This window comes from Phaethon lepturus, unplaced genomic scaffold (genome assembly GCF_000687285.1).
Source record: "Phaethon lepturus isolate BGI_N335 unplaced genomic scaffold, ASM68728v1 scaffold8902, whole genome shotgun sequence".
NCBI classification, from domain to species: domain Eukaryota; kingdom Metazoa; phylum Chordata; class Aves; order Phaethontiformes; family Phaethontidae; genus Phaethon; species Phaethon lepturus.
Window position 1 is genome coordinate 80,685 of NW_010525514.1, and position 16,427 is coordinate 97,111.

General features: G+C 39.6%; 1 protein-coding gene across 2 annotated transcripts in view; it reads left to right on the forward strand.

Annotated features, from left to right (window-relative positions):
- Window positions 1-16,427, forward strand: part of DCLK1 (doublecortin-like kinase 1) — a 64,135-nt gene that overhangs the window by 43,645 nt on the left and 4,063 nt on the right. The window contains exons 12-13 of one of the 2 annotated variants that reach the window (XM_010282778.1): window positions 4,587-4,700; window positions 10,344-10,417. In XM_010282778.1, coding sequence (XP_010281080.1) covers window positions 4,587-4,700; window positions 10,344-10,417 — 188 coding nt within the window. The remainder of the gene's footprint in view (window positions 1-4,586; window positions 4,701-10,343; window positions 10,418-16,427) is intronic. The other variant, XM_010282777.1, reaches the window with a different exon arrangement.

The following is a 16,427-nucleotide window of genomic DNA, read 5'->3' on the forward strand; positions in this document are numbered from 1 at the left end:
CAGCCTCGCATCCCCATACCATCACCTGCTTGACCCGCTGCAAGTCTGTCACACAACCTCCCTCTACCTCATTTTTCCAGCTTCAGGACAGGGAATTAATATAATCATCCCTGTTTATAAAAAGGCTCCGTGTCATAATTACCTGAGCAATTATCTGCAACTTTTGTAAATACTGTCGTTCTGAGGAGAAATGGCACATGGAGTTTTCACCTAACATTCTGTTTTCCCACATAACCTGTTTACTTTTCTGTGGCATCAAATGCTGGACTTCACTTTCCCTTTTCTTATTTCTGTTTTGAACCTATTCATAGAGCGGTAAACTTGCAGCTAAAATACTGGATAGGACAGCTGCCTTGAAAAGCAGGCATGTGTTTCCTTTGGCAATTTTAAGAAACATTTTCTCTCTTTGATCAAACCTTTGATAGAAGTGTTCTAACTGCTTACACTGTATAAAACCATTTTGTAGATTGTAAATAACCATTCTACTTTATAGCTGCTTACTATATGATTACTTGGTAAATTGCTGAGATTCCTGGAATGTGCTTTGACAGTTTCAATAGGAGCCAACCCTCATTTCAGTTTCAGTTTTTGCTATAAAAATAGCTGGAATCCTCTTGGAAACTGCAAAACTTGTTATGGTCAGAGTCAGACCAGTAAAGCAGTTCCTATGTCAATAATATCCCAGCTGTTTTCAATTCAAAAAAACAAAACCTGAAAAGATGTTGGCTACGTGCCACTGCCACAGATGGAGATCTTGAATTCTAAATGCAATTCAGCAGCAGTTCCTTGCCCCCTCCATTTAGTTTATTTGGATTTGTCTCTCCTATGCAGTACTCTTAGACCTGGAAACAAATCCATCAGTTTATACTTCCCCCACAGGGACCCCAGCTCTTTCCTTTACCTGCTCAAATTCTTTGCAAAACCAAAGAATTGTAAAAGAGGCTGGAAGCTTGACGTCTGGTGTTTTAAACATTGATGATATTGATAACCTGAATTATACTATACAAGTTACAGGAAAAACCTACTCGCTTTTTGTTGTATAAGTAGTAAATATTTCCTCATACAGCATTGAGCAGTGAATGCTGAAACCCAGTGAGATGGGTTGCGTTCTGTAAATCCTCCGCTGCTAAAATAATGAATATAAAATGTGGTGTGTTGTTGCCGGAGGAGGGAGATGGCACGCACCAGCCTAAAGCTAATTGGGGAAACTGGAGCTTTTACATATTTCCTTGACCATGTCTGCCTTGGAAATTAAAGAAATTAATAACCAAGCAGCAAATAGTAATAAGCTGAACATTTGTAAGGAAGTTAATTAAAAAAGACATTTCTTATTTGGCAGCTGCACTACTTTTTGTTACATCCTAGGACATTGCCCAAAGAAAAATTTCCTTGTAATCCTTAAAGGAAACAGAGTCCAAAAGCTTTTCCAACACTTCTATTTGCTCTAATTTTCTGCTGTTATTTATACAATGACCTATTTATCTGATGCTTTTAGACCTGGAAAGTAAAGCTCTTGTGACAGGCTTGTGAAAAGGATCTGAGTGCTTTAGGGCAGTAAGAGTCTGGGAATCCTGAACTTTGTTCCACCTTTTTAACACTTCTTTTTCCTTTGATTGGCAATGTCTCCTGCCATAGACAACACTGCAAATATGAAATCAGTGTTTATTAATTACTTAAATGATGCCAAGACCCTCTGCCTCTTTTTTTTTTTTTTTTTTTGATTTCTCGCAAATAAACCAGGAAAGGATTTTGTGGAGGCTGATTAAAAAAAAAAAAACAACTATCTTAAGCTCCCAAGCAGTTTACAGTTACATTGTCCAGGTGAAAACTCAAATTCTGGACCAGAGTTTGCAAATCGTCAAACAATTTTGACTGCTCAACTTCTGAGACATGCTCAGGAGAACACTTCTTCAGCAGTCGACATTTTCTGAAACCCATGACCCTTTAAAGTTCCCAGAGTTGAGCACCAAAAATCACTAATCTTTAAAAGATCTTCTCCTGACTGCTAAAGCTAAGATGAAATTCTGTGATCCTAACCTGCTGCAAGAAGTAGTTCTTATAGGAAAGCGTTAAAATAAGGGAAAGGAACAGTTAACCTCTTTGGAGGTTGATATCCTTCCCATTACAGCAACCTGATGAAATTCTTGTCTGATTCTGGTGAATGTGATGGGGTTTCTTTCACTTCTTGCCTTTTTAAACTGCAGAGCAGCTTGTTTTGTACGTTAGTTAAACAGCTGTCATCTCTCACCCTCAATATCTATCTATTTTATTGTTGGCTGAAGTGATTCCAGGAGCCAGCTAATATATATTAGCTTATTTATAAAGCATGTTGGAATAGAAACCCCGATAACTACTAAGCATCAGGTAGCGCCAACAGTAGTAAGAAAATTTAGTAACGATAGAGTAATTCCCATATATCCCAATGCTGCATCTTAAATTGAGCTGGAAGATATTTCATCTAAAATCCGGAGCCCAAACTACGTGTCTCTGGTGCGTTGCCACTGGAACTGTGGGTGTGGTACTTCACCAATAAAATATTACCACAGTCTTGGTAACTATTGTCTTCTCCGTAATTTAGTCTTTTGACAAGACGACATGAATGCTTGGCAGGCTTTCATGTCAAGAAAGCCAAGAGAATGATTCCCCCGCCCCCCTTGGTGAAGAAGAGTTCGCTCTACAGACTAGCTTTCTTCTGGGAAAGGCAAGGTCAGCGGAAAGCAGGTTATTTTTAGGGGTCATATACCACCGAGCCAAGACTCCCCGGTGCTCGACGATAATCAGCTACTGGGTTGTATTGTTTTGTTTTGTGTTTTGCAGCTGTGTGCACTTGACCATATTTTGCCAGCTGAGACATTTTGTTAAGAGGTGAATGAGGGATCTCTAAACACAAACTCCCCAAGCTAAATAAATAACAAACCTTAACCAACCTCCCTAAAATTCCCATATGCTCACTGCACTCATGAGTTACTGCAGTGACTCTGTAACTCTTTAAGTGCACTCAGAATTGCTGCAAAGCCAGAAAAAAAGCGTCTGTAATGTCTCTGTATTCTGATCTTGTCTCTTGTTTGCACGTATTCTGCTAGGATGTCGCTTAAGTGGATTTTTAAGGACATTTTTCAACTGTTGATAGCTACACATACCATGCGGTACTAGCTTGGGATGACCACTGCAGATGGCCAGTGGCCTGATATACTGCATATTCTGCCTATTCTGCATTTTGTTGCCTGTTCCACCTATTGATCGTATTGTTGCCTGAAATCTTGCATATTCTGGTAGCAGGAAAGTCTCACTGAGCATTGACTTTTTGCACATTTTTTAGGCCTAAGGGCCTTATTTGCAATTTCTAAAAAACTCCTTTCTTCTCTTGGGCTCGAAATCCACCCTCTGTCTTGCGCAAAACTGCGAACTCCCTTCTTTCTGCTAGGGTTACTCTCCAGCGTCGAGGGTGCCCGCGTGCCTAGGTGCAAATAGATGGGTTTGCTCTGCCAAGCAGGATGTCTCAGCGGTTTGGAGGCATCTCCTGGCCCAGCTGAGCGGCTCTGGGCTGGAGATTGCGTACAGCTGCCTCACTTGATGCACATGACAGCAGAACATGTGTCTGCCTCTGCTTGGCCACGTAGTTGTGTGCCTGCTTTCACCTCAGGTTAGCTCAAGTTGGGAACACCTCTTTCCGCAAGGAAGAAGAGGCCACCAGGCCTCTTCTCCGCTTTCCCAGGCAGGCCATACCTCTGTCTGTCCTTTCTCCACCGCATCCCAGGCACGTGTGCCTTGGCACTGGGGGAAGTAATTGCAGTCCCTTGTTATCGGTCACTTGGAGTTTCCACTTGCAGAGGGGGCTTTGGTATGGTACAGTCATAGTCTGTGGGGAATGCAAGAGCAAGCCTTAAGACCACACCTAACCTGGCCTGCAGACGTATGCAATGATACATGCTGGTGTTGGTGAGGTCCCGCTCCCTCAGGCTTTTGGCGGGGGCATGTCTCAGCTCCCATCTTGCCTGGGTTTCCTCCCTGTGGGACTGAGCCATGGCTGGAATTTTCACCCAACCCCATAGTCCTCGAGTTTGTAACCTTTACAAGACGACAGAGACCTCACTGGTGTCTTACAGGGCGTTTGGAGATCCTTTCCTGCGTCCTACCAAAACGGGGCTTCTGGTTTCTGTAATCTCTTGGGGTCCTTCTACTTTTGAGGCCATTATCTTTAAATTTATGGGATGAGTAAACAGAATCATCAAGTCCAAGCTTATCAACTTTGAAATATTAATAGACCTAAAAATAACTGGGAAGTGGTAGGTAAGACGTAGTAGAAAGAATAATAAAATATTTTACAATTATTATTAATTAACATTACCTAACGTTTGAGAGGAAGATACTGGGTAAAGAAGAAGAGAGAGGCTGGTTCATGACATAATACGATGTTCATCTTATAAATACCTTAGATATATTAGTGGAGACAATGATTGACCTGTATTTCATTACAAAAATTTTTGTAAAGTTTTTTATATTGACAGGTGCTGTCAGAATCACCTTGCAATTCTTCTATTTCGCCTTTTCCCTCTGAAGTTTTATTTGGCTTTATTTCTCTGCAGGACGATGGCCTTCCAGAGAATGAACATCAGCTCTCAGTAGCTGGGAAGATAAAGAAGCATTTCAACACAGGCCCTAAACCGAACAGCACAGCAGCTGGAGTTTCTGTCATAGCAGTAAGCATCTGAAATACACAGCTGAAACACTTAAATATGTGCCCACAAGACAGTGTCTGTTTAGGACATGCCACCAAAAGAAACCGGAGAGGGTTAACCTTTACATAATTCAAGCGTTTGATTAATATAAACTTAGTTAGACTGGTGTTCTGCACAATTTCTCCGTTGATTCTCCTTGTGAGTCACATTGTTATTTAACAGCCCTAGGAGATCTAACAGTACCCACACTTCCACAGTTTACCAGCAGATCAGTGGACCTAAGTCCAATGTAGATTCAACCATTTGGCTGTGGGATCATGACATTTTACTTGGCAGCAGAATCATGACATGGATTGGGGCCACACAGAGGTTGTAGCAGGACAGCAGCACTTTACAGTGAGTGGAAATCACTTCAAAATTGTGGCAGAAAATCTGTATGGCAGCCTGAGCTTCTCTTCTCTGAAGACATCAGAGAGCTGTGATGCCTCACTGCTGCCTTCATAGTTGATACCAGTCTAGCCACTTCAAATTTAGCTGAGCAGCAGCATTTTATTGTACTGCCATGTGCAAGCTGCTTCTCTTTAGGCAGAAGGACTTAACTGGGGAAAGACTTAATGGAGCTCCTTGCTGCCTTCTGTCATGTTGCAATTCCAGTCTGGGCATTCCAGTTTAGAACATGTCGGAGCTTCTGAAACCAAGCTTGACCAAACTTTTGACCAAGCTTTCCCGAGGTTTCGATGGCATCCTCAGCGTAGAATACATTGCATACATTTGTATCGCACCCCCCCAGATGAACACGTGTATTAGATATACATGAGCACAGAATATATTCAGTGTTTTATGAGATTATTCATACTAATGCCATTGAATAGCAACATGCACATCCTTTACATTTTTGATACATCTGCCTGTGTTTGTAAGCTTTTCTTTATTACTCATGGTAATGTTAACGCTCCAAATAGTCACTAAAAACAAGTGACATGTTAAACATAACCATTCTCATATCAGATTACTCAGTGTTCATTCCCAGCTTCCATAAATTGCAGGTGGTGTGACTGCACATGTACACTTTCTTGTACTGTTTCCACTTTCATGTTTCTCAGCTCAGCCCCTCCAGTGGTGAGTTAAATCAGCATGAAGTAAACTCAGCTCAGCACACGCAATCTGGCTCACAGGTGTGAACTGTTTGTGCAGCAAACTGGATACTCTCTCAAAGTTACTTGGTATAAGTACTTAAAATCTCAAGCTGTGCCTCGCTCATATTTTTTCTTTACTCTTTCCAACCCTGAACGTCCTCTAACATGGAAGCAAGTTGTTCCTCATGCTTTTCCTAGGTTTTCTCAGTCATCAGCTAACATAGCCAGCATTTATTTATTTTCATTTTTAAGCAATAATACTGCAGCAACTCTCCCACAACTAAAACATCACATACCCATTGCTCATCTGAAATGCAGGTATGTTCTGTATAGACTAGCAGAAACCGTGTTCCTTTCGAATGGACTGCCAGCACGCTTGTCCATGAGAATTACTGCTCAGATCCTCCATGCTAATGACTTCAAAGCTTAAAAGCGAGAAATGATGCCTCTGTCCTCATCCATCCCTCACCTCCTTTAAGCTTTTAATTTCCCCACCCTCCTCTTTTTATTTCTTTGCCCCAGTTGCTCTGCCAAGGAACTGTTTACAGCAGTTTGACACTTGAGTAATGAAAAAGGCACTGTAGTGAATCTTTCCACTGCAAAACGTTATTCATCAGAAAAAAAAAATGTATATGTTTAATTATATTTTTAACGGCTTTTATTTATCTTTTAGTGTTTGAAAATTTAACAGATTATTTTTAGTGATCATCTCTATGGGTGAACATCATACTCTGGCACAATTAATCCTGCAAGTTCTATAAAGTAGAAATGTTTAGAATATTTTTACAGAATTCAGAAAGTGGTTTGATTAGCTTGTGTCAATTATTTTCGAAAAACTTGGAAGAAGTGGAGACGTATAGACATCTTTAGTATTTTGATAATGTTCCAGAAAGCCAGATAATTTTTATTTTAAAAATAAATTACCTTCTACAAAACTAATTTAATCAGTAAAATAAAACCAAAAGCAAAACAACAAAACCTTTAATTGTTGTTTCGGCATTTGAAAGCATACTTAATATACATTGGACATACGCATCATCAGGGTTTTACATTTGTACAATCTCAAATGTCACAGAAGTAATTCTTATTAATGAAGCCTGCTCTACATTTAGAATTTTCAAAGTATGTACAGATGCTGTAACATATTGTTCAGCACTAAAGATGTGCACTAAGTATATTTTCTACAAAAATACTGTTTTATTGTGCCTGCCTGTATGTTTACTGTAACTTTTTGAGAGAGTGCTTGTGTATATAATATATAGAGATGCCTTCTATATATCATATAACACGTCTGTGTATGTTTGTGAAAATTTGTTAATATGTGCTATATGTATATAGCTTACTTAATAGTATAAAAGGTAAATATTAGCATTATTTTGAATTTTATAACTCTGTTTGTGTACAGAGATAGCTAATCTGTGGTATTTAGTTATTAATTTATCCTCGCACTGGTGTGATATTATATGCCTGTTTTCTTCGGTGGTAAGAAGTAACACACCTCAAAGATCTCAAGCAATATTTATCATATGCACCAATTAAAAACTATAATATGAAAACTCACTTCCTAAAGATGTGTTTGTGGTCAGCTTGACTGGGAGGACGTTTGAAGCCATGTGCGTTTTACATACGTCTACTGTGGCTGCTGCTTCCTTCAGCAATGTTCAAACACATTGTATTGACTCCTTTGGTTCTGACTTACGTCTGCTTTGTGGTACGTGGTAATCCCCAGTAAAAGTTGTCTCTGACCATTCAGGGCAGAGACATCCTGCACGTTCTCGTGCATGTGTCCAGACTTCAAGTTCGTCCGCATTTGAAAGGATGTGTCAGTTTGGACAAACTACCACAATGCATGTGTTGTGCACGCTTAGCAAAGTAGTTCCTTTGCGGATGTAGCAGAAGATGATTCCTCAAACAAAATTAACTATAGAGGCAAAGAGACTTTTCTGTTGATACATTAATACATCATTAGAAGTTCTGCCAGCATAACTATGTCAGTTAGGAAAAAATTCCCTTAAACCAACACAGCTTTGCCAGCAAAATTTTAATTGGAGAGCTAGCTTTTAAAACAGCAAGAGAATTAACAAGTCCCTGAAAAACACTGCTTGCTGATGGCAGAGTATGTAGGATAAAGATCACTTTACTTGCCCTGTTCTTAAACTCTTGTCACAGGCATTGACTGTGGGTCTCTGTAGGAGTCAGGGGCTGGGCTAGTGCCCCTCCGGTCTGTGTCAGAATGGCCGTGGTACTATTAAGTGCCAAAATATTTGCAGGATCAGGTTTCTCATACAACTTCCAATAGGAACAGTATTTTGTAGTTCCATGATGGTGTTTATAAAAGATACTGCAGTAAAAACATAAAAACAGATTTTTACCAATTTTTTTTTTTTTTTTTAATTTTTGGCCGCAAATCAGTACCCCGTGGCTGTACACTCCGGGTGTTAGTGACAGGGTTTAAAGTGACCAAGAGCCAAAATAATTTTTTAAGAATGCTTCTGCGATCCAGAAGTGTGCTCTGGTTCTGTATATGAACTGAGCATCGTTTAATTTGTGTTCTTGTCTGAAGTGTTAAAGCTTTGCCTGTATGTTGTCACTTTGGTGCTTGTATTTTTGCCATTCTTAAGACAGAGAAAAAGACTAATGATAACGTTCTGTTAAGGTTGTATGAAGTCTCTTTCTTGGCAATGGGAGTAAACTCCAGATGGAGACTCACAGGGATCGAATAGGACAGCAAAAGAGAAAAGCTGCTCAGAAGGTTGATGCAGCTCCTCTGTCTCTTGACGAGTCCTCTCTGGGCTGGGGACACCGGCACCCGGCCGCTGCCTGCGGTCTGGCAAGGGAAGGCAGCGGATGGGTCATTATCCTGCGTTCTGCCGATTTTAAAAGAAAATTACAAATTCCAAGTGGCATTATTTTTAGCGGTGGAATTTCTTGGGTGGTGTGGAAAGAGAAGCCAAGTTTAGTCTGTGAGTTTTGCTCGGCTTAAAGATGAACCCGTGCCTCGGATGTCACTTCCCATCTATTGTCTGTGTTGTCCTGGGATCATTGTTCACAGTCGCGTTTCTCGTGGCAGGATCTCCACACCGGCAAAATGGTTTCAGCTCTCGTTGGGAAGCAGCTCTCCCGATTTCCTCTATATTTCTTTTTAGCTATTCGATTTTAGGACAATATTTTTGATCTGCTTTTTAAGGAAACAGCCCTTTTGTCTTTTATATGCAGCATACGAGGAAGCCAGTAGATGGCAATAGCAGACCAGTGTAGTTAAGCCAACAAAAAATTAACTCGAGGTACAAGGTTTTCACGATTTTAAACAGGAAACGTCCTTTAAATAATTCTAAATAAGATGAAAGCGGCATTGTTTTAACAAAATGGAATAAATTATTAAATTCTACACTTGCAGGGGAGTCATCAAGAAAAATTTAAATTTGCAGTTAGCTCCTAGCTACCCTTGAAGTAGTTGGTAACTAGAAATGTGTTGAACTGCTTTTCTGAATTTAGAATTAGAAACTGTCATCAGTATTGGAAATATATGCCACACTCTTATTGAAGCACAAAATGGCCTTTTCTCTTCATAGGGCAGAATGTGAAAATCATCACAACTAACAATTTTAAAGCGGGCAGAGTGTCTCATTCAAGATATTTTCCCCTAAAATTTTATTTAACTCACCTAAATGATGTCTCCACTGTCTGTTAGTGCAGCACAGAAGGGTTAGAGAAAACAAGACGTTTTCTTTGTTCCTATGCACACGATTCTGCTAATGATAAATTAAACGTAAAAGATCTATATTCCTTAAGTAATATCACCAGCACACTTTCCTGGACACAATGTTAAGTTCATTTCCATTTTGACTTTAATTGGTGCAATTTTAAACCGAATAGTTTTGTACTGTTATCTTTTTGAGCATGAGGTGTAAGCTGAAATGATAAACAGTGTTATTCATGGCTCTGAGTAGTCCTACTCTCCAAGGTTAACGCATTTTTAGAAATGAATTACCATGATTGATGGGGTATCAAAACCTGATTCTTTTCATCTTTACACATTCCATGATTATGAAGCAGTCTAATTTAAGCCTTGTGTAGTCTGTCTAGCCTGCTCCTTGTGATGGTTGCACTGCATTTTTTTTTTAAATTATTAAACCTCTCAGTTTAATTGCAAAAGATAATTCTCCATTACTGGTATGTGCAACTTAAAAGGGCACTTCTGTCTTTGGAGGTAACAAGATATTTCTCAGACTTTTAAATGCATGCATTATGCATTGAGTAACCTATTTCGCAAACTCCATTTTAGTTTGAATAAATTGGCTTCTAATTTAGCGAGACCGAATCTAGAGCTAGTATCTTTTTCTTTTATTTCTTGACTTTTTTTTTTTTTTTCTTTTTCGTCTCCGGTACTTAGCTTTAGGATGTTAGATAAGTGCCTTCTGAAAATGAAAACAGTAAATATGCACTAAATAAGGAACAGCTTGCTCTGGAGTCTGAATTCTTTAGCCTAATGTCGATCCACTGAGTTGCCCCGTTTCTCTCTGCTCAGCTGGACCACGGGTTTACCATCAAGAGATCAGGGTCTTTGGACTACTACCAACAACCAGGAATGTATTGGATAAGGTATGAGATGGTGCAGCGCCAACAGTCAGTGTTTCCATGGCAACGTGCTGGCAGTCTCCATTAACCAGTTCCTTCAGTGGATAAACATGCTTTTTGATTTGTTATCCGGTCCATATGCTGCTTTATCAGTTTCGTTTTAATCTTGATTGAGATGCCACACCCCCTCATTCCCTTTCTTCACCCATCCCTCACACCCACATCGCCAGCTTTCTCTTCATCGCACATGCTCAGTATCAACTTCCCCTATAGTTAAAAGGACAGTGTATATAGAAAATCTACTAGATATGCTGAAGTACGCACCCTCCCCCTCCCTATTGCTTGTTAAGGCATCTGCTTCCCCTGCGCTCCTGGTTTGAAACACACGGAGCAGCAACAGGCTCTCAGCATATATTTTTCTCTCTTTCCATGCGAGATGTGGAGCTATATACTGTCATTTTAAACCCACTAAACACAATCCTTACCTTAGATTGAACAATGCATTTACATAACGCGGTATATAGAAACTCTCCCAAGTTCAATGAAATACAATGCATTGTATATGCTGGTAAGCTTGTGTTTCTAACAATGCATTCCTTCTCTTTTCTTTTTAAAACCCTTCTGATACCTATTTATTTTGATTTGATTTTTTTAAATATTGCATGAGTCTTTTGAATATATTTTTCTTCATTGTGTAACTGTGCCAGGGTTGTCTTAGCTGGCTTAACCTGTATGATAAAATGGGGCTGTGGGCGGGAGGGGGTTATTCTGGAGTGGGAGCAAGGAGGGATCCAGGTCTGATAGCCCACACGAGGCCCGTGCACCTCCTCAATCAAGCCAGAGCCCTGGAATTTCCATCAAGCGGTTATTTGCTGGCTTTTTTCCTTCTTATTACTCACAAGACCTGCGTTTTGATAGCTGGAGAAATTTTTAGAAGTTGCTTGCGAAACCTGCGTTTTCTAACACTGCAGTGCTTGAAACCTTTAAAAACTCGTCTGTGAGGTATTTGGAAAAAATCAGCAAATTAACCGCATTAGCAAAATAACAGAGATGGTCACTGCAAGCATTTCCAGTAGAGTAAAACTCCAACCCTGGATCATTTCACTGAGCGCATGCATCTAACTACAGCACAGTTTCCATAAAACCGAGCAGTTCCACACACTGAGGGTTAAGTAGATTCTGATATGGATGTTCTGGGGAAAGAGAAGAACAAAAATAATCCTACTTTTCAGGCAAAACGTAGAAAAACAGTTCCCACCCATCAGCTGAACGCTGGCTAGCAAGAACTGAGAAACACTTCCACTGCGAGTGCTCGAGTGTGCAGCAGTACCGGTAACCCCAGCCCGTCGCGCTTGCGTTGGTGCCTATAACCCACCGCAACCTGCGAGGCCGTAGCGAAACCTGCTCGGTCTGTCTTGGCATCACCCTTCTCAGGTTCCAGCCCTGCAGCCCAGCCAACGCAGCACAGCCTCTGTGCCGCTTTGTTTTTTGAAGAATTGGGGAATGGGGTCTGAGTGCCCAGCCTTAGCTCAGTGTGGGTTTGATAGTATTAGAGGAATTTTTCTTTTCTGCTTACGAAGGAATGATGGCATTTTGTGTCCAGGCAGGACTTTGTCAAATAGTTGCAAATTTAATACCTCCTCTGTAAAATGGGGGAAAGCTCACATGAGCTTTATTTATCTTCCCAGAGTTTAATTGCTGTCCATGATCAGCTTATACTCCTTCTCTGCTTTACTATTTTTATTTTACATACACACACACACACAAAAAAAATCTGTCTTTCCATTTGCTGTACACAGTGTTTGGATCTTTTAAACCCCCAGCTTCAGGGGGAGCAGACCACCAGAAAGAGGAGCCTGTGATAAAGCAAGCATCTCCTTTCAGATTGGCCTTGACTCAGTTTAACTGCATAGCCCAGATTTTGAAACAAACCATATGCATTTTGGGGAGGTAGAGGGGGAAAACTCTGCAATTTTGCAACTTGGAAAATAAATAAACGCTATAAATAATTAAAAAAAAAAGGCCATTTGACTAAAGCACTAGTAATGGCTGCCATCAGCATACAAAATGACACATCCCTGAATAATGGGCTGGAGCAGATGGGTGATAATCTCTCTCATTCATACATAAACTGCTCTGTTTTCCAGCTGGGGGCAGTAACAACAATGTTTATAATTAGGGCTTTCTGAACAGGGCACCTAGTGTGGAAAGGCAAATTGGGAGAGCAGGGCTCCTAGGTGTAGATGCTTAATTAGGAAATGCTATAACAGGAGGTACCTCCGAACAAGCACTGCCCTGTGTTTGGTGCTCTTTCATCCCCAAGAAACAAGCAACTGCTGTAGTGACCAACATTTTAGTTCTAAATAAAACCATTTCGATTTAGCAAGTGTTTATTTTTGGTAGTAACTGTGAGCGTAAAAGCAAAGGTCCATTAATTGCCATCCATAGAACAGTTAATTTATCACAGGCCCATGAAAATTAACCTGAATTCACAAAAATGAAAGCAGGTCCCAAGGAAAATGTAACTAACATTACAAAAACTCTCTTTGTTAGTATGAAACTATTCATTTCTCCTCCATTCCTTTGATAATTTTCATCCCCAGTTTCTAGCAGTCTTCTAAAATACCTTTTTAAATGGCACTATTTCCTCCTCCAATCAACCACAGAACCTTTTCCTTTCTCTGCCTAAAAGACTTTCCTATTTAAAGTACCTCAAAGTCCTCATTTTCTGAGCACTCATTCTGCATCCCATTTTATTCCCTTCCAGTAAGACAATATGTGCAAGTGTTTTTAAGTGACATGACTTTTTTGAGATACTGAAATACAACAAACCTTATGTAGAGTAATAGTTGTTATAGTAGGCATGAGGTATGGAAAATCTTACAGTGTTCCTTGAATATGAGGAACAGAAAAAGCACAGGGGCCAAATCAGTAAAACCTTTTGGAACCCAGACTGATACACGTTTTAAAAGCAGCCCACTTAATGCTGTTGCGACATCAGCCCTGCAATCAGAAGTGCAGAAAAGTCCAAAGCATCCTCGGTGGCGAATGAGACCTGGAGGTCCCAGCTAAACCCCCGCAGTCTGCACTGCCCAAAGGCTGGTGAAACCTTTTTTTCCTGCTAGCCAGGAAAGCTAGCCTGGGTGTAGCTGGGTAATGCCTATGGTGCAATCACATCTTCATTCACCCCAAGTTGCCAATGTCAAGTCAAAGACAGCAGAGATACCTGTCTCTGAGCCCAGGTACTAGCTTTGGGATTTCTTTTTTTTCTCCAAAGTCAGCCCATTCTCCGATAGATTTCTTTGTAAAAGGCTTAAAGCCAATGCATTAGTCAATCCAAATGACATCTTCATTGTCCTTCAGAAATATCATAACTGATAGATTTAATTCTTATAAGGAACTTACCTTTAAGATGTTCCTAACTGAGGCTTTTAACAGTTTGTATTACTCAGGTTTTTTGTCCAGAATATTAAGAGTGAAAATATTTCAAGCCTTCTCTTTAGCCCCAGCTCTTGCAGTGTCTGGTCCATAGCCGCCTTCAGCTGCTTTAGCTGTTCCTCCAAATGGCAGCATATTTTGAAGGCAATATTTTGCATAATTTACCAATGCTTTCTTTGACCCTGAATTTCCTTACTGGTTCTGGTTTATGTCTGAATCTTAACATTATTTTAATAACCTGAATTTTCTGTCTTTTCTGGGCTGATTCAGAATATCAAGGGAGCAGCAGACTGAGTGTATATAATATAAAATATTGGCAGAAAATATTAGTATATGTAGTATTATATATAAGATTAATATAAAATGTTAGCCTATGTTATTTTTAATATATCCACAGGCACTATATAAAAACTAAAGGAGTGAAATAAAACCCAGGAAATGTATGGGAAAGTCATTAATGATCTTATCTATGTAATGACAATAGCAAGGAGATGAGTTACATTGGATGCTTAACAAAATCATCAATCCAGTCAATACTGAATGCATAAAATACTGGATTCTTAAAATACAGTTCTCACTGTCACGGTTAAAAAAGTATCTGAATAGCTCATTTGAAAATCTATAGTTCCATTCTCTGTGTTTGGTTCCTAGTTCCCATTACTTTGCATCTGTCAAGTTACTTACACCTGTCCCAAGTGGATAGAATACACTTTCAAGTCAAAAGTTACAGCCAGACGTTTTGACAATGGGCAAAGTAGTTGGGAATCAGCCTCGCTATCTGTAAAGTGCCATTTCTAATACCGTAAAACCCCCTGTAAACTGAATATTGGTAAAAACAGGCAAACATCTAAACTAATTTAAAATCTCTTCTCCTGCTCTTTGACTAAGAAAACCACAACTGATTTTCAAACTATAAATAAAACTCACCCATGCAAACAACTTGGCACTGTCTCTTCCACATGTAATTGAAACCAGCTGAGGAATCGTGTCTCTAAAAAGGGGGGATGTCAAAGAATAAACACAAATTTAAATACAGCAATATGAATTCAGCAGTTATACGTGTAGAATATTTGTCTTTGTATTCGCTCACCAATACAGTACAAAGCATACATCAAATTGATTTGGTTTTCTTTCTTTTTTACTTTCATTTTAGCTAAATTCCATGCCAGAAGTTACATGGTGCGCTAAAGCACTGGCCTTTTGTATTTGGAGGTCTAGGTTCAAATCCACTCGATTAATTTGTCCCCTCGATGTGGTCATTTGCACGTCTCCAAATCACCGTGTAACTTGACTTAGTTATAGCTTGTGCCTTAGGGGCTAAAAATAACATGTGTCTTTCACTCCTGGACTGAGGTGCATTGCTAAGTTTGAAGTACTCTCCAAAAAGTGTCTTGAATCATGAATCAATCACACACGTGTGTGTATATATATATATTATTTTACATATATATATATAAAATGAGAAACCCATGGAAAAAATAAAAAAAGGTCAGACTGAAGGGCTGCCTGGCTCGTGCTACAAGCATTGTTTAATGGTCATTTTTTCTGTATGGAAACAAGTTGTTTTTTCTGGAGGGAAAACCTGCCATTACATATCTCAGCGTATCGAGGTCACTAGCCAGAAGCTTAAGGAAATAGGATAAGATTACCTAGGTGTGAACGTTTAAATATATACATACACATACATGCATATAAAAGAATGCGCTGGAAGAAAAATACCAGTGTTTCAATCCATATGCCCCTGTAATTCCACACACTAAACAAAGCATCGCGAAAATTGCAAACAAATTGCAAATATGCTCCTGCAGAATGAAAGTGAGTGAAGGGAAGGGTTTCTTAGATTAATGCGTGAACAGCTGCATCCCCAGTTCAGTCTCCTGGCTGGTATGAATAATGGATGGGCTAAGAGGCAAAATGCACAATAATGTTCTTTTATTAATGAAATGAATATATATCTATATTTGGTGGCCAGCAGTAAATTAAGACAAGTGAAAAGAAAAACAGTCACTGCTCGCATTCATAAAATGCAGTTACTCCGGTGCAATAATTACTGACTTGACAGAAAATATCACTCCACAGCTAAAATAAGGTGCTTCCCACTGCAAATCCAACATATATATATATATCTCAAAGCAGTTGTAGTTTTTAAATGTCTGTTCATAAACACAGAGTTCACTGTTTTCCAAGAAAAAAGATTTTGTATGGCTCAGGAGTCCTGCAACATCAAGATACACAAATCACGAAGATGACACTCCCTGTGGCAAAATCCTGGGAAAATGCTAACTGCACCTTAGTATATAGGTGACAGAAGCAATGATTTTAAAATAAAGCTCCATTACTTCAAATTAAATGCATTTCCAAAAATGGCTTGTTAACCATTTGGTACTGGGTGTCAGGATTACTAAATGTTGATGCAAAATACATCAGTGCTTAATGAAGTGCTTCAGACCCATCAGCACCAAACTATTAGAGGCAATCCACTTCGCTGCTGCTGCATAAGAAGCTCTACATTTCCTCATATGGATTGTAAGAGGACAGCTGCACATCTTAAATAAGAATGCTATCCTTACATTTTAGTTACCATTACTGTCGTATA